The sequence below is a fragment of the Astatotilapia calliptera genome, chromosome 7 (assembly GCF_964374335.1).
Source record: "Astatotilapia calliptera chromosome 7, fAstCal68.1, whole genome shotgun sequence".
Lineage (NCBI taxonomy): Eukaryota > Metazoa > Chordata > Actinopteri > Cichliformes > Cichlidae > Astatotilapia > Astatotilapia calliptera.
The window spans coordinates 13,832,231-13,859,798 of record NC_137428.1 but is presented as its reverse complement, the minus strand read 5'-3'; the positions used below and the strand labels follow the sequence as shown (position 1 = coordinate 13,859,798).

Sequence of the window (27,568 nt, the reverse complement as noted above, 5' to 3'; positions counted from 1 at the left end):
AGGTTGAAATCTCATCCATCATGACTTGAATGTTGGCCAAGGTTTTAATGGGTTTGTCCAAATATTTATATTTGTTGGATCAAATATAAATAAAAGGATTTAAAAGCAAGATGCATTTTCACCAGTCTTATGGATGTACTATTTTGGGGAAAAGAGTACAATGCTTCAGTGATAAAGTTACTTACATCACCACTTGACTTTCTCCTAAGTTAGTCTGTTTTATGTGAAATATTTTATATGATTTTGCTTACAAAGCAAATGACAAATATTAGATAGCTCAAAGATTGCAAGTAAATGTTCAAATAGAAAAGAAATTGTTATACTAATTTTTTTTATCTGTATTTATTTCTACGCGTTTCTAATAACCCTAGACGCCACAACAAAACATTACGAAAGTTTAATAATATCATTTTTAAAATGGTAGCGCATCTAATTACGTCACAAATAACATATGAAATGTAATTTATCTCCCTTTGCCGTGAGTACAGACAGTCAACGAACTGTTCGAGAAGCCTTCGCAGACGTTCTTCGTCGTTTACCGCTTTCGCCGCTGTATCGTAAAAAAACCTTTAAAGAGCATGCGCTGAGTGAAAGTGATCTGGCTCTTTAATTTATCTGACGCCGTTTACCGGACGGACTGAGATCTGTAGCTTTTATTTAAGCGGGTTAAAGCGACCACGAGAAACGGACGCCCAGGGTGAAAAAATCCATTACACCCTCTGTTTTGTCGCAGGTTTGGTGACGTCCAATAATCGACTTGCTGTGAAGTCTCCGGGGCCGAGGCCTAGAGACATTTTTTTTGTAACGGGCGCTATAAAAAAAATTGGTGTCGATGCTTAACTACATTTAAGGTGCCCGTTTTGACCGGATGTGAACCAATGAAGCACTTTATACTGTAACTGAAGCTTTAACGGTGGGAAACGTTAGCCAGCTAATTAAAGCTACTGCTAACTGCCAGCGAGGAAGTGAGGAACGAAAAAAAATGACATCTCGGAGGTAAGCGGGGGCTGTCTGGAAAACAATGTCTGCTGATAATGCTAGCTGAGTCTGCTAACTTTAAGTGAACTCAGCTGTTTGGATCTTGGTATGTCGGTAGACAGTCAATGAGAGTTCCGACGTTTCTGGAAATAGACAGAAATAGGTGGTGTAGGGCTGCTTCATTTAGCGTTACACCGGCAACTTAAGGCAGTCTCAACTTAAGTAAACAGCGCTGTAACATTTGTACAGAACATACAAAGCTAAGCTGTCCACAAACTGTAGTTACTAATAGATAAAGTTCAAGTTAACCAACTCTGCTACAGCTGCTGTTAACAGATACATCTTGTTGGATTGATTTGTTATGGTTTGAGCTGCTGTCCAAGTCAAACCAGCTGTATTTACAAATAACTGAGCATAAGACACCCCATATTGGTACAAAAATTAACGAGTCATTTTAACAAGAAAACGGGAAAACAGCAGGAGTGCATCAGAATAACGGAAATGAAGTACTTTGACGTTGTAGATATGTGCAGAGTAGGAAGAAGTCATAGCAGTTTCAACATTTTAAGTAAATTAAATTCCTTAGGTAATAAATGTAACGCGTTAAAAAGTCATCGTTAGCGAGTGGAATAAATATATTTCACATAGATGGTGCACAGAACACAGACTTCTTGTACAGACGAGAGGCAAAAGATGAAAATAATATTCACAGGGAGGCAGAGGCAGGAGATGACCACAATGGACGCATGAGTGAAACAGGCAGGCAGTCTTTTCGGGGGAGTGCAGGGTGGCAACTTGTAGAAAGAGCGCAGTCAGCCTCTGAATGTCTTTACTGGAATATACAGAGTTGGATAGAGAGGAAGTGAAGAAAGACAGAGACAGTGTGGCTCTTTTTTACCCTTGGTTCCAAATGAGTCTCATTGTCAGCAAGCATCCTGTGCAATAATACCAGAAACATTATAAGAGAGAGACAAGACTCTCAAAGGAATCCTTTATTGAAATCTAGGCAAGAAATTTTTAACAGCAAGGATGGTGATTGGAGTATAACTTCCCCAGTGGCCTTTTGAAATCCTCATTAATGTGTAAGTCATTGACACATTTAAGCTGTTTTAATCAGATTTAACTTTCATGTCCAGGTGAGCATTAAAATTAAACTTGATTGATACTTCAAAATGCCCAGATAAGTGAGTGGAGATGAAACTACATGCTTTTAGAAGAACTTTGATAATACTGTCTCTGAATAGTGGATTGAAAATTGCAAATAATCAAGTTTTAAGCAGTTAATTCATAATTTTGAACACCTCTTAGTACTATAATTGACCATCCACTCTGAGTTATGTCATGTTGTTGTTGTGCAATGTATGGATTTTTGGCAAAAAGTTCACACAATGCACTATATAATGAGTAAAAATGAAATCCATGTACTAAACCGTAAGTCTAAATTGTTAGTTTACTTGTCCTCTTTTAGGTGGTTTCACCCCAACATCACAGGTGTGGAGGCTGAAAACCTCCTGCTGACTCGTGGAGTGGACGGGAGCTTTTTAGCCAGACCCAGTAAAAGCAATCCAGGAGACTTCACGCTCTCAGTACGGTAAGTGACGTTACACATGTTTGTACAAAGCACCATACTCCAGAGGTCCATCCCTAGTGTACTGTGGGATTGTGAAAACTAAACAGTGTTACTGGAGCAAACATTTGGACATTGAATAATCTGTCTGCTGATCCAATGTTTTGTTTTGTTTTTTTTGTTTTTTTTCCCTCCCTTTTAATGATCTGGATGCCTTTCTTTGACTTTATAACAGAAGAATTGTTTTGCATTACCCTTTTACAAGTTAGATTAAAATAAAAATAAAACAAAACATTCTTGCTTGTGAAACAAGTAAGGAAACAAGGAACATACAAAGTTGACTGTCAGAGTCAACTTTACAGAGGTTTGCTTTGATATTTTGGCTATCCCTGTGGTGTGCATTAAGAGTTTTAAAAACCATTACAATACAGGAAGCAATGGATGAACTGTGATTGTTCTGCTGTTTTAATAAAATGTGCTTTTGCACTTTATAAATAATTTTTACAAATCAACTTGAGAAAGACTATGAGCTCTGTTAAGGTGATCAAAGTAAATTTTGAATGGTTGGACATTTCAGTATTGCCAGCCTTTAGGTTTTTCCTAATATTTTTTTAAATTTTTTTTTTTTGTGGCTTGGTCACAGATGCTGAAGGACTTTCAAAAGACAGGAGTTATACAGCATTATCCCTTCGACTGGAAGAGAAAATATAAATGGATTGAATGAGCAACAAATCGTTTAATTTTCACTTTACATATATTATCTCTTTTTATTATCTCTTTCTCTTTATTCTCTTTTTTTTTTTTTTAAACTAAAATTTTGCAAGAGTGAAATAATTTACTGGATTCTTCTGTTTTATGATCTGCATAAAGCAAGATTTAAGACACACTTTTTGTAGGACAGTGTAGTTTCACAGCAAAATTGTCCTACCTACTTTGCTTTCAAATAGAACCACATTCGTGGTTCTGTTTGACTAATCTATTGGACTAATCAGTATTTCAGCAGTAACAGTTAGTCAAAAGACTGTGGAACTTGAATTAGGTTTTGATAAATCCACAGAGAATTATCCCTCAGTTCTGTAGGATGTTTTAGTCTATTCAGTATAATTGTCTGTTTTCCACGCTCTGCCCACATCACATTCGTTTCCAGGAGCAGCAGGCAGGTGTTTTGAGTGAACAAGCACAGATAAACCCCTGCAGCACATTAGGTACCCAGCACTAAACTAACAAGCAGTCAAAGTTGGAAACTAGCACATCTACATCTAGCAGCTTAATGGCCAGATGGTTCACTTAGGAGCTGGTGCAGAGCAAGCCTGAGAGTAAATATTAGACTTATATTTAACAGGTGGACACAAACATGACTGGAAAAGAGTAATAGCTTTGCTTGGTGTGTGAAGAGGGAATTGTTTAAGTAATAACATGATACAATATGTCTGTATTAGTTCTTTATGTTCTGTCCCTTGCAGCATAATTGGACTATTAAATTTTTGTCTTTCCTTTACAATTTTGGACGATAGTGAGAAATCCAGTATTATCTGAAGAAGGCAAGACCAGTGTTTGCTGATGCAAAAAACCCAAACAGCTTTGTATTTTTCTCTTGAGGCCTGTCAAGTCATAAATTCTATTTCAAGATAAAGTATCATTAAGTCAGTTTGGCTGATGTAGCCAGTGTTATTTTTGAAACAGCCACATATTTCATCTCTACGGTCTCTCATCTTGCACCATATTTACTTCCTATGGAAACAAAACAAATCATGCTTCTCGTGTGGAAACTGACATTTCCACAAGGACGCTAGTTTAAATCAGCATGTCTTGTCCTTTTTAAAAAAAATTTTTTTATTTATTTATTTATTTTAAACTAAGTCACTGACAGTTATTGAGCCGCATATCTGACACAAGTTCTCCTTTTTTCTATTTTCTGTGTTGATGGCAGTCACCTATAATTACTCAACAGTTAGTCTGGTTTGTATCACCAAAAAACATATGCCAATAGAAATGATACCTATGGTGTTAGTGGTACATGTTACACAGTGTTAAACTGATTATCACTTTGCTAATTTTGTATCATTTCTCGCTCTGCATCAGAAGGGCTGGAACAGAAACAAACCTAAGGGTTGTTTCAGTTCAGTTAATATAATGTCGTGCCTGTAACAGTTTCCTAAAGTTGGTGACAGTATAAAATTTTGTGTTCTGTTTGAAAGACGAAAGCTGGAGGCACAGAGTACCTCCATAGAGTAGTTTTCATTATCACCTAATGTCCTGATTGATTGAGATCCAATGAATTACTTCATCTGAAAAATGTCATAAAATCTTGTTTTGTCAGATCAAAAGAACTAATTTTCACAAGTGAGAAATACTGTGAACATCTTAATCTTGGGGATTAATCATGGTCAGATTGATTGCCTATAGCTTTCTGTACTTTCATGACGCCATCTCCTCTTAAAGCTGACACTCACAACACTGTCATTTGTAGGTTCATCCTGTTTGTTATCAAGTTACAGCTTAATGTAACTTCTGTGATTCAAGAGCTAAGAGGCAGTTTATATCCTGTCTGCAACTTTTTGCAAAGTAATCATCTTCTGTTTATACATTTTTTTAAATTAAATTAATTCAAATTAAATTAAATGAATTCAATTTCATTTATCTAGTGCCAATTCACAAGAACACCTACCTCATGGCATTTTATATTGTAGGGTGAAAACATCCACCTGCCACGATCATTTGTGAGTGAGGGGAAAGAGAAGAGTGCAGAGGGAAATGGAACAAAAGACACATATGGGAGAAAGATTAAGAGTTTAGTAATTAGTAATGATTTGAATGCAGTAGTAGTGAGTGATGAGTAAGGTGCTGAGTGCGTCATGGAAGTCCTCCATCAGCTTGTTGTGGCATAACTCACCATTAGCTCCAGTTATGTTTTCTTTTCACATAACTGGAGCTAATGGTGCTCATTTTTATTTTATTTTTTAACCCTCCCTAACCCTTTCCCCAAAACTGATTATTAAAGCTATTTTTTTAAAATAAAATATTCAGTCATATAATTGAAGACAGAAGAGGGCAGTGAAGAGTGAAAAACAGACCAGTTTTGTGTGTACAAAAATGGACAGAACATGGTGGTAGAACTAAAATAATTAGAGAAAAACACGCTGAAAAATTCTGCAAATTTTATGACTTATAATATAACTTATAATATGTAACATAATATTTTGGCTGTTTAGCTTGTATCTGAGCTCAAAATATGAGTAAAAAATGGATCATAGGCCAGTTGTTCCTACATTTGTAACCTGATGATGATCTTTCATGTGATAGTAACATAAATGTTTGTGCTGTTCTGCAGGCGAAATGGAGCAGTCACCCATATTAAGATCCAGAACACAGGAGATTACTATGACCTTTATGGCGGGGAGAAGTTTGCCACACTTGCAGAGCTGGTGCAGTATTACATGGAACATCATGGACAACTGAAAGAGAAAAACGGTGATGTTATTGAGCTGAAGTATCCACTCAACTGTGCAGATCCCACCTCAGAGAGGTAAGTGTTAATGTTCATGTAATATTTTTTGTGGCAGAAAAGTTCTAAAAAAAACAAACTCCAAATGAGTTGTCAATAATTTCTGAACACCTTGTATATTTTGTATATTAAATTTACATAAGACCATTTTGGACACAGGTGTTGTTGTTTTTTTTGTTTTTTTTTTAAACTATTTGATAACACTATAGTTGCCAGTTCAATTCACACTTAAACAGTAAGTAAGAACTATAAGCTTCAGATTTTAATGTTATGTCTTTTATCTTTGATAAGCTGTGCTTGCTTCAAGTTAACTAAGGCAGATCTTGCAGTTTACATAATATGAGAGCACATCTCTGTTACGTGATATATTCTACTACCTTCATATTTTCCCATTGCAGATGGTTCCACGGACACCTGTCGGGCAGGGAGGCTGAGAAGTTGCTCACTGAGAAAGGCAAGAATGGCAGTTTCCTGGTGAGGGAGAGCCAGAGCCATCCGGGAGATTTTGTTCTATCGGTCCGTACTGGAGATGACAAAACAGACAGCAGTGACAGTAAACCTAAAGTCACTCATGTCATGATCCGCTGCCAGGTAAGATCCAGATTTTGTACACACTCCGTGTGTTTTCCACACCTAAACTCTGCCTCTTAGTTTGTCTGAATTCTGTGCATCATGTAGCATGCAGGTATACCAGCAGCCACCCAAGTATATTTAGAAATTTAGTTTATCCTTTTCCATCTTTCCAAGGGTAGCAGATTTATTAGTTGACTTTTTTTTTTTTTTTTTTAAAGCCTTGCTAACCAGCTAGCCCTGGCCCTTTAATTATTCTTAACTTTTGGCTGCTTAACAGGCCAGACTGGTGTTGTGGCATTACTCAGTATTACTTAGTTGCCTCTTCAAAATCATGACATGGATTACCTAGATTTTTTCTTTTTTGTAATGAAAATTTCAAGTTCAGAAGCAGAGTGCTTTCTTAGAAAATACTTTTTAATAATACCCAGTGGTATAGCTGCTGCTACCCAAGGTGGATAAGCTAGAAGTTGTGTTGCAGTCACTCATTTTCTATAATATAGAGTTTTTGCACATTACTGAAAGCAACAACATCTCAGTATTTTAAGACAAGATATTCAGTCAATTAACATACCTTGTAAAATTTCACCTAGGTCTTGAGGACTGTATACATAGATATGAATTGGTTGTATACAAAAGACATCTGTATCTTGATTCTGGTAACATAAGGCTAGTCTGTTTTTAATTATATTGCTGATGTACCTGTGTCCTTTTGCTCAGCATGACCTGAAGTATGATGTGGGTGGAGGGGAGAAGTTTGACTCCCTCACAGACTTGGTAGAGCACTACAAGAAGAACCCTATGGTTGAAACTCTGGGCACTGTGCTTCAGCTTAAACAGGTTTGACCCATCTCCTGTAGCCATGTGTTCCCAAGCATTTGTGCCTATATTACCTGCCTCAGAATCTGTTCAGTTGTAAAGGAAGAGAAACATTGGAAACATTTCCTGATTTGTTTCTCTTCTGACTCTTGGTCTTTGCAGCCTCTGAACACTACCCGTATTAACGCAGCAGAGATTGAGAGTCGAGTTAGGGAGCTTAGCAAACTAGCGGAGGCAACAGACAAGGTCAAACAGGGATTCTGGGAAGAATTTGAGGTGAGTGGTCCTACGTTTGTGTTAATTTTTATTATTCGTGTACTTTTGTATTATCGACATCTTTAAAAATGAAAGTAAATAGTCATAACTTTATTACATATTAAATGTCCATCACGCCACTCTTGTGTTAATCTATGCACGGTCTGAAGCATGTGTGTGGGAATGTATGTGAATGTTTTACTGTTATATCTTATTAGTATTTTAAGTATTCTATCTATTTTATTTATTGAATTTTATTGTTTTATTTATATTTTGATATTGCTAGGGATGATGCAATGATCGGGGACCATTCTTAATTTCGTTGTTCTCATGACAATGACAATAAAGTTTCTGATTCTGATTCTGATTCTGGATGTGAAGTGAACTGCCTCCTGTTGCTCATGCTTTCATGCATATCTATTTTATGTGCAGACAGTTTAAAATATGGACATAGCTTCTGTAGCATTTTTATGCCATTGTGAAGCCTCATACTTGCATAGACATGGAGTTATAGTGAATGAAGTGAAAGACTTCATTATTTGTCTGCAAAGATAAATTTATAACCATAAATTAGGTGAAGTTAGTGAAAACCGGGTTCTGTTTACATGATAAATTTTTTTTGGTGTCACTATAATCAATGAATAATCATAGGTAATTGTGATCTTAATATTTAACCAAATAATTGTGATAAGGATCACCGTGTAGCCCTAATTATAAAATTGACAGCTGACTAAAATTAATAGTGTTGGACATTAACTGTAAATTAGTGTCATGGATCACAGTAGCCAGTGAAATAATTTAGCAAGCTAGCGAATTAGCTTTTCTACGTACCGTACATGATTTCAGGAGGAATAATGTTAGCAAGCAAATTGCAGTTAGTTGCAACCTTATGCCTGTACTGGCAACATACAGTAATGTAAGCTAATAAAGTAATTTGAAAATGGCAGACTTTGGAATTAGCTGACCTTTTCTACTCAAGATAGTATTTGTTTATATACGATTTCTTGTGATTTGTCTGCATCAGCGATAGTTGTATTCACTAACATTAACCAGAAGAGCGATAGGTTAAGGGTTTGAGTCTTGCTATGTATTGAATTTCCTGTTAATGTTGACAATAATTTTCTCCTGAAGGCCAAATCTCGTGTTCGCAAGGCTTCACTCAACAAATATGCCTAGTGTCGGCTAACTTCAGCTTGCCTGCTAAGGCTAACAAATAACTTGACACCTAACATAATGTGGCATGATTGTTGATGTCAGAGTATTTCAGAAACTGCTCATTTACTGGGTTATTTCCCCCAGAAAACCATCTCTGGATAAAGTGTGATTAAAAATTTTAGAAATCTTGGTTGGAAATGGCATTTTAAAATGTGACTCTCCTCTTTTTTTCCTATTCAGACCTTACAGCAACAAGAGTGCAAGTTGCTCTACAGTCGCAAAGAGGGCCAGAGACCAGAGAACAAAAACAAGAACCGATACAAGAACATTCTGCCTTGTAAGAAAATCACTCATTTTTGTCTATAAAAACCCTCCAGTTTAACTGCTCAAGGACCTCCTGAAGGGATTTTTGAGGCAACTAACTACTGATTTTATTTCCATTTCCAGTCGACCACACACGCGTGGTGCTGAAAGACGGGGACCCAGATGAGCCAGGCTCTGACTATATCAACGCCAATATCATCATGGTAGTATCCACTGTCATGGTAAACTCATGTCATCTTTGGGACACACATTGCACACACTGCATATGTATGTGATAGTATGTAGATGGCTTCATATGTCAACTTTCACTCACGCCGCTATTCATCAGCCTGTGTGATCAGTCAGTTTGTGTTCTTGTTTGCTGTATTTCTCAGTTGCTGACTGTGTCATGCTTATGTGTGTTTATGCAGCCGGATTTGGACTCAAAGTGTAATCAAGGCACCAAGGTGAAGAAGAGCTACATTGCCACTCAGGGCTGTCTACATAACACCATCAGTGACTTCTGGAGGATGGTTTTTCAGGAGGACTCTCGAGTCATCGTCATGACCACCAAAGAGGTAGAAAGAGGGAAGGTAAGCAAAGCGACTGATCACGGAACTGCAATTCTACCTTAAAGGTTAAGATACTATTTCAAGATGTGCCGTTTTTGTGTGCTGCTCAAATTCTTAAAATAATTAATCTAAGCAGACAATATGGTTGATTGTCAGGGATAAACACCATTGTTAACAAATTCTAAACTGTTAGGTCATTAAGCTTGAGTTAGTATTTTATTAAATAAAAATAAGTTAATTAGTAATGTTTATTAATTTGTTAACAGTTTGAAACTACCTTTAAAGTTAAAGCACCAAAACTGCATGACAGGTTTATCATGGTTCAAGCTGAAATGCACTGATCACAACTTTAACCCTGCATGTTTAGAAAATATACTTAAAAGTTCCCAGTGTCTTTAAAAAAAAAACAAACAACCCCCCCCCCCCCCCCCAAAAAAAAACAAAGGTAAAGAACTTCTGTGAGACACTATCAACGCTCCTAAATTGACGTGTTTAAGATAAAACAAGATAGATGCCATCCCAAAAGTTGGAAAATCCTTTTACAGCAGCCAAAATGTCATACACAACCCATGAGAAAATATCTTGACAGTAAAACGACTCAATAAGTTAAATATAAAATTAGAATGTAGAGCACAGTAAACAAAATTAAATAAAGATGCACCAAAGGGAACAACAGAATAGAATGCCATGCAAAAAGTTGAGTATAATACAATTAGAACCACAATAAGAAAAATGTACAAATACAAAAAGAAAAACTACAAAACTTCAAAATTTTATACAAAAGTTCAAAGTAAAGGATATAGTGTGGAAAAAGTAAAAAAACAAAAATAGTCAACTTCCTGATAACTAGCTATCTTAGCTAATATTAGCAGTAACTTCTAGTATGTGAAATTTCCATGTATGTATGCATGTATGTTTCCTTTAAAAAAATTAAAATGTGTTTAACATATTTACAGAAAATATCGACATTCACAGGAACTTCAAATGTTCTACTATTACTACTGATGAATATGTAATGTGTAACTATGTGATTGTGTTTCAACAGAGTAAGTGTGTGAAATACTGGCCAGACGTGTCAGCGCTGAAGGAGTATGGGGCTATGCGTGTTCGCAATGTCAGAGAGACGTCTGCACATGACTACATCTTAAGAGAACTGAAACTTTCCAAAGTTGGACAGGTAAGTTGTTTGTTTGTATGAAAATATACTGTGCAAATCTAACATGATGATTCTTTGAAAAAAAAAAAAAAAAGTTGTTATCCATCATTGAAGTTCACTGCAATAAATGCCAAAAATTACTAAAGATGACAGATTTAAAACCTGTTCAAATCCCATGAACCCCTTTGATTATGGACTCTGTTTTTTGTTGTTGTTTTTCAGGGCAACACAGAACGTACAGTTTGGCAGTACCACTTTAGGGCCTGGCCAGATCATGGAGTCCCCACTGACCCAGGTGGTGTACTTGACTTCTTAGAAGAGGTCAACCTTAAACAGGAGAGCATATTGGATGCTGGGCCAATAACGGTACATTGCAGGTACCTCAAATTCCACAGTCAGAACACTTTATCATTGATAATGAAAGAGATATGGTTATTCAAAGTCTTGTTTTTCAGTGCAGGGATTGGGCGGACAGGAACCTTTATAGTGATTGACATCCTAATAGATGTGATCAGAGAAAAAGGTGAGTACACATGCACTCTGTGGCCACTGTAGCACCAAGCTCACAATTCTCCATATTTTCTTCTGCATATTTTCTTAGTCTGTAAATGCATTTCTTTTTCTTTCTTTTTCTTTTTCTTTTTTTTTTTTTTCCCAAAATTGATTTTTGTTTCAGGCTGCATACATATTAATGTCTGCTCTGAGTCTGAGCATTTTAAGTGTGATTGTGAGGACAGATATATATTTGGTGAAATAATTAAATAACTTTGTATTTAATTTAATGGTACCTGTCCTGCACTGTATCATGAATTTATTTTATCTGTCAACCTTAACCTCTGTCACAGTCAGGGGCTAGGGCTAACACTGATCTAGTCAAAACTTACTTTGGCCTAGGGCCAGTTCTTTCATTGGTTGCTTCTTAATAGCAACTACACAGTTTGTGCTTGCATACTTGCCAGTTTCTTGCCAGTACTTGAAACGAACACTCAGCAGTCTAGACGTGTGAGGATGATGTCTTATACACGTCTACATAACTCTCTGCTTATCCAAGAAAAAACACACACAGATTACATGTTTTTTGTTTTGTTTTTAAAATTCTACTAGACTTCAAAAACTTATAAGAGACAACTGATGTTTAGAATAAATAATCTAAGCTTTGTTGCTCCCTTGTCACAAAGGGTTGCTACAGCAGGTAGCTCCTCATATTTGATATTAGCAGAGTTTTATGCGAGATGAACCTTCCTGATGCAATCCCACAGAGTACTTGTATCTCCCCTTTTGCTTGCCGAGTTGTTTCATTAAAAATATATATAATTTGATCATTTCTGGAGAATGTAGTCCAAATGTTTCTGCACTCATGCCTGGATGTCATGAGTGCCTGGTCAGCTGATACCTTGAGAGATAAGGGGACTGTTATGTCTCATATTTTCAAATACGTCGAAGCGCTTTTCCAGGTTCTCTTGAAAAAGTGACCAGCTGTTTGAAGATTACGCTATTACATTGTCATCAACAAAAATGTGCATATTTGGTTTCCCTGACTTATAAACTCTATAAAGAATGGTGTTTGGGACAAGATCTGGACTGCAGTCTGGAGTCTATTTTTGACTATGCAAAATGCATTAAATTTGTTAAATTATTTATTTATTTTTCCTGGTGCAGGAGTGGACTGTGACATTGATGTGCCGAAGACCATACAGATGGTTCGTTCTCAGCGTTCTGGGATGGTGCAGACTGAGGCACAATACAGATTCATCTACATGGCTGTACAGCACTACATAGAAACATTGCAGAGGCGCATAGAAGAAGAGCAGGTACGCAGCACTTTGTTTTTTATTTTTCACCTCACTTCTACTCACACTTATACCATTCATCTGCTTTCTCCTCCACAGAAAAGTAAGATTAAGGGACGTGAGTACACAAACATTAAGTACTCTTTGTCTGACCTGACTGGAGGAGAGCAGAGCCCTCTGCCTCCTTGCACTCCTATTCCTACTCCCACCTGCACAGAGTAAGTGCCTCTTAAATGACCTGTGGCATTTAAACCCTTGTAAAGAAAGCATTGACAGTTTCTTGTTGATTTGTATTTGTTGTCAGGATGAGGGAGGACAGCTCCAGGGTGTATGAAAATGTGGGGCTGATGCAGCAACAGAAGAGCTTCAGATGAGATTCACCTTTTGATACCAGTGCTCTATCAGCTCCAGGTAAATCCATGAAGAACATACGGAGAGAACTGTCATAGCTTTAAATGAGAGGAAGCTGATCTAAAAAACAAAAATACAACCAGTTCTGCTTGTCAAAGAGAAGGAATTAGAAAAAGACAGTTGTCTACAGTAGTTAAAACAATAAAGGTCAGTCTTTATAGCATTAAATACAGAGTTATTGTTAATTAAGGAGAAAACAACAAAACTAGCTTTGATTAACTTTTACCTTTTTAGATTACCTAAAAAAAAATTAAATATTGTGTTCTAATCTTTTGTAGTTTATATATAGCTGAGAAGAAGGTTAAATTTACTGAAGGGAAATTTAAATTATAATAATGGAAAACATTTTTTAAATTATTATTATTATTATTATTATTATTATTATTATTATTATTATTATTGTCACTTAATGCATGAGCTGACATTGTGATTAAGTAAGCACACCTCAAATATCCATGTAACATCTCTGACCATTTCTGCTAAAGACTTGTAATCTGTTTCCTTATTTGGAAGATGAAAAGTGCCAGTCCTTTTTTCTTTTCTTTCCTGCATTTTTTCATACCTACTGTTAGTACATTAAATGTCAAGCAATCAAGTTATTAAGTGGGGTCATTTATCTTTCTCATACCTACACTGTTTCTGTTATCTGTACCTAATTGTTCTAATGCTCTTAACTATGTTTTTAAATCATTTTAAGCACAAAGACATTCCACAAGATCTTTATTCCATTTTTAGAAACCTGCACCTTCCTCTGAAAACTTAACAACTTGTTCGTCCTCACAGAGATCAGTCCTAGAGATAAAGGCTTTTGGATAACTGAGCTATAGGCTTTGTCAAAATGTTGTTGAAAACTGTAGGTTTGTTCATGGTGTCCCCTGCTGCTCTGTTTTTTCAGTTGTTAAACCACATGTAATTCAGGATATCTCTGAATCGTGTTCTAGTCTGTTAACCAATCACTACTGCATCAAAACTACGACATTACAATTTAATCTTGATGCAGGTTTAATATTCCAGGTAAGAAAATTCATTCACTTTACCTGGAAGGAGTGTTTTCAGTAGGAGAAATTTTTTCATCATTCATTCAAGTGACTTTTGTCAGTGGGATTACAATGCAGTGATTAGTGGAAAATTGCAATAGAATTAAAGTATGTAATGTTCAAAACATAAATATATCCTTGAAGCATAAATGATCCTACACGTTTCCTATGAAACAATAACAAGTTGTACATTTTCAATGTTTAAGTGTTCCCTTTCAGTCATTTAAGAGTTAAAATGCAAATAATTAGCTTAACTGACTGATATATCTGACTAGAGAAAAGAAGCAATGTTTAAGCAGTGCCATCCAATGTTTCACCTCAGGATTGTGCTGATATGAAAATGCTACAACTGAAAATTGCCAGTTTGTCACAATGCATGTAAATAATCCTCAGTGCATAAATAACATCTTGCACCCCCCCCCACCCCCCACCCTCCACCCCACCCCTATCTAACACAGACCAGTATTGCATCCAGACAATCAAATTAAATCAAGTTTGTTTGTTTTTTTCTTTTTAGGATCTTGATACCTGACAGTTTTTTCGCCAGCCACACCTTGAAGCCTGAGACTTGACCATAATGATATGGAACAATGGGGGAAAGAAAACAAGAACACACACACACACACACACACACACACACACACACACACACAAGATACGAGGGAGACCAGAAACTGGGGTTCCCCTCCTGTTCTTGCTTATTCTTAAGTGAACAATTTCCCTCTAGTTGAATTCTAAACCACTGTGATCGTCAGAAGAGCCTTTGAGAAGCCTAACATGCTAAATCTACTACTAAACCACAGTTTGGGTTTAGGCTTTGTAAATCTCACTGCAAAAAGGGCTGCCAACAGCGAGCACCCTCCTCAGAGGGAAAAGAACCTAACTAATCTTTGCTCATCTCTCATTCTTCTGTGTAATTTTTTTTTTTTTTTTTTTTAATTAACCAAAGGAAAGTGAAATTGATCGTTTGTAGATGGAAGTGAAGAGTTTACTGAAAAAGGCCTGTGCCAAACCCACACATAATTTTATTCACATTTTGCACCTAGTTATACAGTCTTTGGGCTCAACAAAAGTGGGGGAAAAACTTCCAGTGGTTTTTACTGTTGATTTGTAACTACACAAATTAATTTTTCTGTGGCAAAAACACCTCAAAGAGAAACAAAAATTCAGGTTCTTGGGAGTGTAATTAACTTCTTTGTCTCCTAGTTCACGAGTTTAGTACGCTTTCATTAGGATTAACAGTGTTGGTTAATCATTCCAGAGCTCAAGCCGAATGTCCTTAATGCTGCACTTTGAATTGGCAGCATTAGTTTCAGTTAAGCCTTGATTCATCTGGTGGATTTATGAATCTGGATTTTTGGGAGGAGTTTCCTGAAGCTATGCACTTATGTTGCAAAGTCAGGATGTTGACATATTAGGACTTCAGGGGAGTCTCTGTATGTCATTTGCAGGCATTGCCATATGCTGATGGCTGCCAAAAAGATGTCTCTTTTTTTTTTTTTTTTTTCCCCCCCCCCTTTTTTTTGTAAGTGCATTTTCCCTTTTTTTTATTATTCTTTTCTTGTTAAGGATAAATGCCTTTATATACCATTGCCTATTTTGAACACCACATGTACTTAAGTTTAAAAGTTTGTTCTAGGAAGTAATCACACATCAGTTTTGGTAGTAGATAAATTGTTATGGTTGTGGTCAGTTGGATTCAGGAGCTTATACACACAAACAAACATTCACACATTTTATAGGAGAGTATTTTCTGGTCTTTCTTTTGTGTGTCAATCAAAGTGAACAGTTTTATTGGAATACTTTGACATTTTGGAGAAAAACAATCATTTACTCCAGATAATACGATGGATCCCACTCTCACATCTGTAAACTATGAAGCTATAGCTAGTAGCTATTTGTTTAGCTTAGTTTTGCTTAGAGACTGAAAACGAGGGAACGGCTATATTAAATCTACTTAAAGGTAAATCAATAAAACAAATATTCGGATTAATAGTATTTGTATACATGTTTAATGACATCACTATTCTAAATTATCTGTAAAGAAACGTACTTTCGTTCTATCAAATCCATAAAACCATGCTGATTTTAAGTTACACATTGGACTTATGAAAAGTACTTGTGTTACTTTTTCTATATCTGCTAATGTCTGGGTGCTCTTTATTCTCAGATAATAGTAATAGACACCTGGTTCAAATTGACCCGTATTCTTTTTGGTTTGTTCACTTTTACGTAACTTGTGATGTTTATTGTAGAGTCTGCATGGAGCAGCTATCAGGTCCTCCTTAGGCCCAGCCGGGTATATGAAAATTGTATTGTTATCATGTAACTTACTAATATTTACCATTTGGCATCGCATGCAAAATAAAAAAAGGGTTTTTAAAGATGTCATCACTTTTGTAGATATTCACCAATTTGATCTCATAATGGCACTACATGAGTATCCTCAGGGAAACTTGAATGTACCTTGCATTCAAGATTAGCACCAAATTTAATGGCTGTTCATCTGTTAGTTACTGAGATGATTTAAGTCTGGACTAAGGCAGTGGACTGACTGATTGAAATTGCCATCTATAGTGCAGTGCTCGAAGGATGACTAACATCACCTTGAGGAAGCGTATGGTGGAAGCGATTCTTGACTGTGCTTATACAGACTAGCCTTATGCTAAGCCAGCTTTATATTCAAAGTGCAGATATGAGAGTGGAATCTTATCAGCTAACAGTAAGAATTGAAAATGTATTTTCTTAAATGTCACTGTTTCTTTATCTTCACGATCAGCTTCAATATTAGGATAGTTACTTTTTTCAAACATGTGGCCTCAGTATTTTGTCAAGCATTGTCAGTTTCTGCACATTTGCTTACCATCACTACGCCTTGAGAAACTGCAGTTTTGCGATTGAACTTGCTGTAACAGTGCTGACTCAGAATCTCTCCTTTTGAGAAAAAGGAAGAAGCAGCTTGCCTTGTGAATAGTTCTCCGTAACCACTGATTTTGGACTGAACAGCTTCTTTCTGTGATTTAATAAAAAAAATAAAAAAAAAAAAAATCATGACATCAGTGTTTCCGGGAGCTGCTTCCTCTCATTGGAGGACTCTGCAAATATGTGGCTGCTCCACAGCAAGTGTTCTTTGGAACATCTCCCGTGTAAACGCCATCATCTGACTGAGATCTTCTGTAGTGTGGTGTACTGTATGCAGTTTTTATCGTTGAATGGTTGACTTTGTACCTGCCTAATGTTTTGTGGAATGTGTGCTTACAGTGTTTTTGTGGTGTGTGTGTGTGTGTGTGTGCGCGTGTGCGCTGTGACATTGTGGCTGCTGACGGCCATACTTGTTCTAAGTTACATTCTTGGCTTTGTTTTTTTTTGTTTTTGTTTTTTCTCCCTGAGATGATAAAACTGCTGTCCATTTATCATGTAAGCAATTTAGATACATAGGCATACGCATAGAAGGCGAGTCTATGTGTATGTGATAGCTATTAAAAAGAAACAAACCAACTTAACAGTGCTCTTTAGTTCCACCGCCGTTCAAGAACCCATAACACTTAAATGTGAATACTTTCATCCTTAACATCCTGAACAAAAAAAACAAAAAAAAAAAAGGTGATCGCAATGCAAACAAAATCTATTTTTTAAATTGTACATGAGTTCCAGGTAGAGGAGAATGTACTTAAACATATCTACTTGCCAATAAAATATACTGTATGTATATTCCTGCAGCTTTCCTCCTCTGCCATGGGGAGGAACCTCTCACAACGCTTAAAGGTTTATTGTATGACTTTCAATGCAGTTAACCATGTTAACTCCCTTAATTAACAATAAATGGCTGATAAATGCCTCATTAAGTCATTGTCTGTCTTTTTTTTTTTTTTTTAGCGAGAAATATTAATCTAAAATTATACTGATAGTCCAAATTGATATGCTTGGTGAAATTTAAGCACTGAAAAGTGTGATAAACTTGAGTTGGCCAAGTAAGAAGCAAAAAGGGGAAGCTGCTTTAAAAGTTAAAGTTTGTTTTGTTTCCTGTTTGGACGTTTAATCGTATACTAATGTTGATGTAGAGGTTTTGTCTTGGTGCTGACACTTGTTCACAAGAATAGTGCAGTGCCTGCATAAATGGTTACTTAATTGTCAGCTGGAAATTAAAATATCACATGGACATCACATGCTGGAACCATAAAGGTTTTAGCCTTGAGGATGACACAAACTGTTGCAAATTTATGCTAAGCAACACTAATACAGGTGAATCTGCAGAAACATGTTCAGTTACTTCAAATTGACTTCATGCTGCATTCATCTAGGATTCTTCCATACATACATGCTGCTTGACTTTTTCTGGATCAACGTGGGGGCTATGGACGCTGGTGCAGACTTTCCTGCATGTTTCTCACACAGTACGCTGTTGTTCTCAGCTTCCTGGTCTTTGCTATTGGTTGTGACCAACTGGGATTCTGGGCTTGTGAGCTCTCATCACCTCATCAACACTCTGGATAGGTTGCTAATCTGTTGCTGGGCTAAGATGTGGCGAGAGACAATTTTGGAGTCATTAGAGAACCTGCAGTTTTTTGTCTAGACTCTGCTCCAGAGTTTACTGCTATTTTTTCACATATATTTAATTAGTATACATAACTGCACTGTTTACCAAATGTGTTGAAATTATGTAATCAAGCATGAACATCAATGCCAGCTCCATACTCTAGTTGAAGCATCAAATTTGCTGCTGATAACTCCAGGGTTGGTGTTGTGGACAAGACTGTTCTAAACTGAACCAGATTAATTGTGACATGAATGGAACTGCAATGCAAACTAGAAAAATTTGCATTTCCTGCGAAAATGCAGTGTGGATGCTTAAAGCTGAAGCTGTATGCAAAAAGTAGCTGAAAAAGCTGAAAAGTTGCAGAAATTGTAAAAACTTTGCAGAAGCAAAAGAAGTTTGCTAAAATGGAATAACTTAGCAGAACTGCAATATCTTAGAGGAAACATAATACTTGGCAGAAATACAATAGCATAGCAGAATTTATCAGAAATATTGTAACTTACCAGAAACATGATAACTTCTCAAAAATACAAGAATTTAGGAGAAATAGTATAAGATAACAGAAAGAATATATTTAGCCAAAAATACTTAAACATTACAGAAACACTATGATTTAGAAAAATAGTACAACAGAGCAGAAATATTGTGATTTACCAGAGACACTGTGATGAACTATGAATATTGTAATTTTAAATTGAGACTATGTTTTAGCACAAATATTATAATTTGGCAGAAATACTATAATTTAGCAGAAATACTATATTAAGCACAAATCCTATAAAAAGCAGAAATGGCATGATTAAGCACAAATACTACATTTAGTAGAAATACTTTGTTTTAGCACAAATCCCATAAAAAGCAGAAATACTGTACTATGATTTAGTAGAAAAACTATAATTAATCAGAAATACTAAATTTAGCAGAAATACTATATTAAGCACAAATACTATGAAAAGCAGAAATAGTATATTAAGCACAAATCTTATAAAATAGCAGAAATGCTATGATTTAGCACAATAGTAATAAGTTAAACAGAAAAATTGGAAAAGCAAAATGGACAGCTGAAAAAATGCTGAACATGCTGAGGGTCCCTCAAATATACTTGTTAAATGACAAAAATCTGCAAAAAAATTTATTACAGCCACACAATCACAAATATGTACACATGAGGAAACACACATGCACATAGAGACCCACACACAAGATCCAATTCAGTCAACCAGTCTAAATATATTGAATTTAAATCTTAGAATGAGATCATCCCATTAAAAGCGCCTCTCTCTCTCTCTCTCTCTCTCTCTCTCTCTCTGTCACAGACACACACACACACACACACACACACAGGGAGAGAGGACTAAGTTTCTAGGTCAGCCTGGGAACTGATGAATTTGAATCCACCAATCAGAGAGCCTGTGCACTTTTCCCCACCAAAACAGGTGCATCTGTTTACACACGCAGCAGCACAGAGAGACACAGGATTTTTGCAGTCTATTTCTCATAGTGACGACTCCCTCAAACAAATGACCGTAATTTCCTAACCGTAGGGGCTAGAACGGTCATTCTTACACCGTTTTGTTCAGAAGAGGTGGGGGAATCTTCAAGTGTTGACAATTTATCATTAAAATATGAATTTTTAGAGATATATGACATGGATGACTTGTTGACTTAGAAGCCACGAATTCCCCAATATGCAAATTTGAATACCTGGAGCCCACATACATGATTGGCTGGCTGGGAAGCTGTGCAGGCCCTGATTTGTGGATTTGAATTCCTCAGCCCTCAGATATGATTGGCTGGCTTAGAAGCCATGAAGGCCCCAATATGCAAATTTGAATGCCTCAGGACACATATATGATTGGCTGGGAAACCGTGCAGGCCCTGATTTGAAAATTTGAATGTCTAAGTCCTCACAGAGGATTGGCTGCCTGGGGACCTGGCAGAAATATATAGAAATACTATGATTAAGCATAAATACTACATTTAGTAGAAATACTATGTTTTAGCACAAATACTATAAAAAGCAGAAATACTATAATTTAGCAGAAATACTATATTAAGCACAAATCCTATAAAAAGCAGAAATACTATATTAGGTACAAATCCTATAAAAAGCAGAAATACTATATTAGGCACAAATAGTATAAAAAGCAGAAATACTATAATTTAACAGAAATACTATGTTTGGCACAAATCCTATAAAAATAATAAATACTATAATTTAGCAGAAATACTATATTAGGCACAAATCTTATGAAAAGCAGAAATAGTATCATTTAGCAGAATAGTAATAACTTACAAAATTACAAATATGAAGGCATATTGAAACACAAATGCACAGAGGGACACACAAACACAGGCTCTAATCCAGTCAACCAGTCTAACTATATTCAATTTAAATCCTACAATGACATGCTGCCAAATAAGGGCAGGGTCCTCTCTCTCCCACTAAACACACACACACACACACACACACACACACACACACACACACAGAGGGAGAGAGCTGCCGAATTTAAATCCACCAATCAGAGTGGCTGTTTACGTTTTCCCGCCAAAACAGGTGCATCTTTTTACACACGCAGCACAGAGACATAGACCTGCTTCTTTCAGTTTATTTCACATAGTGAGGATTCCCCTCAAACAAATGACCATAATTTCCTAACCATAGGGGCTAGAGCGGTCATTCTTACACCGTTTTGTTCAGAAGAGATGGGGGAATCTTCAAGTGTTGACAATTTATCATTAAAATATGAATTTTTAGAGATATATGACATGGATGACTTGTTGACTTAGAAGCCACGAATTCCCCAATATGCAAATTTGAATACCTGGAGCCCACATACATGATTGGCTGGCTGGGAAGCTGTGCAGGCCCTGATTTGTGGATTTGAATTCCTCAGCCCTCAGATATGATTGGCTGGCTTAGAAGCCATGAAGGCCCCAATATGCAAATTTGAATGCCTCAGGACACATATATGATTGGCTGGGAAGCCGTGCAGGCCCTGATTTGAAAATTTGAATTTCTCAGTCCTCACAGAGGATTGGCTGCCTGGGGACCTGGCAGAAATATATAGAAATACTATGATTAAGCATAAATACTACATTTAGTAGAAATACTATGTTTTAGCACAAATACTATAAAAAGCAGAAATACTATAATTTAGCAGAAATACTATATTAAGCACAAATCCTATAAAAAGCAGAAATAGGATGATTAAGCATAAACACTACATTTAGTAGAAATACTATGTTTGAGCAAAAATCCTATAAAAAGCAGAAATACTATATTAGGCACAAATCCCATAAAAAGCAGAAATAGTATGATTAAGCATAAATACTACATTTAGTAGAAATACTATGTTTTAGAACAAATAGTATAAAAAGCAGAAATATTGTAATTTAGCAGAAATACTATATTAGGCACAAATCTTATAAAATAGCAGAAATAGTATTATTTAGCACAATAGTAATAAGTTAAACAGAAAAATTGGAAAAGCAAAATGGACAGCTGAAAAAATGCTGAACATGCTGAGGGTCCCTCAAATATACTTGTTAAATGAAAAAATCAGCAAAAAAATGCACAGGGAGAGAGAAGTAAGTTTCTAGGTCAGCCTGGGAGCTGCTGAATTTGAATCCACCAATCAGAGAGCCTGTGTACTTTTTCCCGCCAAAACAGGTGCCTCTTTTTACACACGCAGCACAGAGAGGCACAGGATTATTGCAGCCTATTTCTCATAGTGAGGACTCCCCTCAAACAAATGACCATAATTTCCAAACCGTAGGGGCTAGAGCGGTCATTCTTACACCGTTTTGTTCAGAAGAGATGGGGGAATCTTCCAGTGTTTACAATTTATCATTAAAATATGAATTATTAAAGATATTTGACTTGTAATGCACCATAACTGAGTAGAGCGAAGCAAAAACTGCCTTGACTTGCCCTCAAACAACGCTTTCTAACTCGAAATCTATTTGGAGTATCGATATCATTCTTCCACCGTAAGAGACAGCAGGCTTTGGTGAACAATCATGGAAATTTTCAGGTCTCTGTGGAAATCCAACAAAAAGTTATGACGAGAGAAAAAAGTGGTTCATTTCCACAGTTTGAAATCTGAAGAAATCTGAGCGAAGGACAAATTTCCTACCCTCAAACAAGTCCAACTCATTTCAGAACGGTAATAGGTGAGAAAGAAATTCTTGAATTGTGAGCGTCAGGGGGGTCTGAAGATATTCGGGGACAAGCCTCATGTCTTAACTTTGCTTCGTTAAGGAGATATGACGATTCGAATATGCCTCTCATTACAGAAATCCAGCGGTGATTTTGAACAAACTCTCCATTGACTTTATATGGAGAGTTTTCCGACATTGTGTTGGTCTGAGGAGATTTGCGAAAATTCTATAAATCCCACAACAATGATAGTGACATTTTCTGAAAGCCAGCAAAAATACCTACGTTTTGATGTATAATTTGTGGAAGTTGAGTGAAAATTGAGCAAGTAGCAAGAAGTTGTTCGGACATGAAGTGAAAATTGCAAAACCTTCAGTGGCACACTGGAAGCCAAGAGCATAGCAACCATAACAACGCATGTATTTTGTGAAAAATCACAATTTTGCAACTGAAAACTTTAAGAGGCATAAAAGTAAAACAGTAAAAGATTTCAAAAAGCTGAATCATACCTGAATAGCCCAATAATTTATGAACATTTTAAAGTTTGAATGGTTGTTCTAGGTGAAAATATGAGGAAGTAGTTAAGTTTCAAAAACAAGCAAATTTTAGCAGAATTGCAGAAGTTTCCCATTCATTTCAATGGGACAAATTAAAGGAAAAAAGTGGAATATTTTAAAAAGTATAATAGTTAAAAATAGCAAAAATCATAGCAAGAAAGAGCAAAAATAGCAGAATAGTTTAAAATTTGAACGGTGAAAATCGGCTGAAAATTGTGGAAGTAGTTAAGTGCCAAAAAGTGTACGGAAGCAACTGGAATAATAAAAATAATAATAAAGTATAAAGAATAAAGAGAAACAGGAACTCAATAGTGTGGATGCTTAAAGCATCCACACAATTAAGTTGTACCTTAGTCATAAAAGCCATTAAACCGTCAATTATGAAAACATAATGGATGAAGAGTAAAAGTTGCGGAGCGGCAACTAACTGGAGCTCGAATGCCAGCAGATGAGCAAAAAAAATAAACATTTTCAAGTGTTCATCACAGTGTTAGTTTGCAAAGAATGAGTGAAGTATTTAAGTTATTAAAGTCAAATCAAATCACTTTTATTGTCACGTCACATTACTGGTACACTGGTACAGCACACGTAAGTGAGATTCTTTTGTGCAAGCTTCACAAGCAACAGTGGTGTGCAAAAATACAAGAAACGTAAGAAACAAGCCGAATGTGAGAATAATGTGTCGGCTGACAACTGATGGATAAAGTATCAAAGTTAATAAAGCTGAATAGTTTTTGTTATCGCTGTAAGTGGCACTGTTACAAACGGTTGGTTATGTGGTGTAATCTGTTGCAGTGTGTGAGAGAGAGTTTGTCCATGTTTTCATGATTTATGCTCATAACACACAGCTGGAAACATGCACAGATGGATTCCATTTATAGTAATTAGAGAAAATGTGTCTTTTTCAATTTTAATGTGACCAGTTAAAGAAATGTTATTGTTGGAGTTAAATGTGCCTCTCAGAATCAACTCTCAAACCCCTTTTGTTGTATAATGCATGATTGGCATAACCTCTTGAGATCTTTAAGACTTAAATATTATTGTATAGGCTATAAATAGACTTTTTTAGGCTAATCTCATTTACCTCAGAGGGCAAGGCTTAATAAAGCTGACATGAGCTCAGTGCTTAATGAGTAAAACAGCTTTTAGATAGAGAGAGGGAGTGATATTAACTGAGGAGTACCAACCAAAATAACAACAAAGCAATTTCACAGTTGTTGAAAAGTATGTATTCAATTCAGCATCTATCCCAGCTATCACAGTATGGGAGGGCAGGTCGCCAATCTGTCACAGGAGCAGATTACTTTAGACAATTTTAAAAAGGTCAAAACAGTCTATCTCATTGGAAGCAAAACATAAAGAAATGAAGGGTGATTTAATACTTTTTGCACAATTTTTTTTGCACAAAATTTCTGTTAAGCCCTGATCAGCTTATTTAATCTTTTGAATTTTGGGTCATGACATATGTCCAACATCCTCCTGCAAATATTTCTTCTGTGGTCCCATTAGCAATTGATTCTCAGTTAAAATAAGCTTAGTTTAGCTGTAATGCACAAATTATTTAATTTACTGTGTGAAGAAAGATTGGTTAATAAAAAGCAGCAAAAGATATATATATTTATCGCACAGAAGAGAGAAGTGAAATGACAAACCGCTGGAGAGTCACGGACAGCTCAGAGGGCAGAGGTATCATGTCGGAGCTCTGTCAGTTTCTAAAGATGTTTGTACAGGGTGTGAAGAGAGAGGCTGCAGAGGAAGAGAGCAGCAGCAGAAGCCCCACTCTACCAAAGAAACACTTCAGACTGTGAAGCCTTTTCTGGAGAACCTATTTTCTCAAGACTTTAATAGTTTTAAGACTTTGGCACTGCTTCTATGAACTGCGTTGGACATTTGTCGCGGCTGTGACTGGAAGTTGAACCAGGCACATCTATTGTAGAGCCAACTGTAAATTGGTGCAAAATGGACTAAGGATCCATAAAGACAGTGCCAAGTGTAAATTATCCTCTGCTGCATGTTAGCCATCAACAAGAATTAACAAAGTGGTAAGTATTATGTAATGTTTAAGGTTGTCTCTAAAATGATGTCCGAAAATGTTGGAAAACATCTTGAGGTTTTAACTTTTATTGTTGCTTTTCTGCCTTTTGTTTTAAATGCTTTAAATCTAAGAGCTACTGGCAAATCTGATGAGGGTGTGCCCACACATCATCTAAATCACAGAGCTTTAGTCCCTCTCGTACTTGTTTGAGTTTTGGGATCAGTCGCACCAGTTCATCCAATGTGATGGCACTAATAGACAGGGAGAAAATAATACATGAATTCAGTCTGAATGAAGACATCATGCCAAATATTTTTTGACAGCAAAATCTGGAACAAGGTTGGGTTTGATAGTTTTAGTTATAAAACTATCTTGAACTATGAAAAGTTAAGTGTGACCTACTTAGCTCCCACTGATTTTGTTTAGTTTATATGTTTTTTGTTTTATGCCAGCTTTTCATTTAAAGGTTTCCAGTTCTGGTCTCTTCACTGTGCTGTGCTCCACCACTCCTGCAACCTAGAACTGGTCTAGTAACTTTTATATAGTGTCTTACAGTGACATATCTCTCAATCTCTTTCCCTAAATATTCATTTTTATTTTCACTATATACGATGTAGGTTTAGATTTTCCCTCCTAAATTGTGATAGTCTCCGCCAGTCGATCTGCTGCTTGTGTGTGTGTTTTTCTTTGTGTTTTTTTTTTTTTTGGCTCCTCCTTTATGTCTATGTGTGTTTTCCAGTGTGCCAGTTTATAGGCGTCATCAGGCCAGAAGGTCTTTCCCACGCTGAAGCCAGCCACACCTGTCTTCCATCTAGATTCCAGGTGCTGCTGATCACTTTCGCAAAGTGGTTACTAAACTGTTTGACTGAGCTTGAGTCAACGCTGGATCGTTCAGTTACTGAGTTAGTGAAGTCCCAGTTCTGAGTGGAAATAGTCTGTGTGTTTTTGTGAGTTCACCAAACTGATCTCTACACCTTGTCTTGTTAGGAACTTGGAGAGGAGTGTGTCATGGGATTGGAGCATTTGTAAATATCAAGTGTTGGAGTTGTTTGCCTGTCACACCACGGAGCACGGAGCGGGAGTTGGGAGCACGTTCACGGAAACCACTTCTTTGAAAGCTGTTTCACGATTGTTTACATGTCTCACTGTAAATCAAACGCACTGTCTTTGATTGGAAAGTCCTGCATTTGGGTCCTGTTCTCACCACGCACCTTGACATAAATAATAAACACTTTGATTTAGAAACTGCATTTTGTGTTTAGTTGTGTTATCATTGTCTAATATTTAAATTTGTTCAATGATCTGAAACACTTTTTTACACCAATGTATGTACGTAAAAGTTCTGTTCAAAAACCATCAACAGAATCATTCCAACAATGTGAACCTGAAGCTGTCACTGCAACTCTACTAATGCCCAGTTTGTAACAACAGACATGATGCCTCATGCTACAAAACAGCCCTAAGAGATGCAGTTAAATGCGGCCTCAAAGTCCGAAAACACACACACATATTGACCAATTGGGCAAACTTGTCGACACTGTTCTTCAGAGGATAAAGTGCTGGTGCCGTGTTCCACCACCAGACTTCCAAACAATGTTGCAGAGATGTGCAAACCAGGAAAGAACAAGAGCCTTAAGGCCATTTTCAGAACTTTTTTTAAAATTGTAATTCTAAGAATCGTTTGGCACATGGTGTTTTGGAAATGTAAATAATGATCAAATGATAACTACAACAGCAATAATAATAATAATAATAACATTAATGGTACTAAGAGTTATATGATTACTACATTTTTAAGAATTACTGGACTACATACTTATTTATTATATAGACTATATAGTACATAAAATCAAAATTTGCATGTTTTATGTAACTGAAATGTTTAATTATGTGGGTTAAAGAAAATATTACAGTTACAAAATATATTTATATTAAACATGTCTATACTTACTGCATTTGATGTACTTTAACCATGCGGAATGTAACTCCTGCATTTGTGTAATTATGCCACCCCACTTGATTTCCATGCCACCCTAAGAAAATTTCTTTAGATCTGCCCCTGGTAGTGGATGAGACCTCAGAGATGATGACTAGGATTGGAACATCTGTCAATCAATATGGTAATGCCCATAACTCAATTATCCAGGTGGATGAGT

At 36.4% G+C, this 27,568-nt stretch overlaps 1 protein-coding gene across 3 annotated transcripts; it reads left to right on the top strand.

Annotated features, from left to right (window-relative positions):
• The first annotated feature begins 729 nt into the window (after positions 1–729).
• ptpn11a (protein tyrosine phosphatase non-receptor type 11a) lies at positions 730–26,284 on the top strand. Of its 3 annotated transcripts, none has more exons than XM_080304109.1 (16): positions 730–996; positions 2,447–2,569; positions 5,877–6,071; positions 6,449–6,641; positions 7,341–7,460; positions 7,602–7,715; positions 9,090–9,186; positions 9,297–9,394; positions 9,584–9,745; positions 10,770–10,901; positions 11,103–11,257; positions 11,336–11,403; positions 12,540–12,691; positions 12,770–12,888; positions 12,975–13,081; positions 26,152–26,284. In XM_080304109.1, exons 1-15 carry the CDS (start codon positions 983–985, stop codon positions 13,042–13,044), a joined length of 1,812 nt encoding a protein of 603 aa, XP_080160235.1. In that variant the 5' UTR covers positions 730–982; the 3' UTR covers positions 13,045–13,081; positions 26,152–26,284. The 3 variants fall into 3 exon arrangements, with proteins under 3 accessions (XP_080160235.1, XP_026028838.1, XP_026028837.1); XM_026173053.2 differs by lacking the exon at positions 26,152–26,284 and adding an exon at positions 14,636–15,601 and having other exon boundaries at positions 9,297–9,376; XM_026173052.2 differs by lacking the exon at positions 26,152–26,284 and adding an exon at positions 14,636–15,601.
• Positions 26,285–27,568: the final 1,284 nt, after the last annotated feature.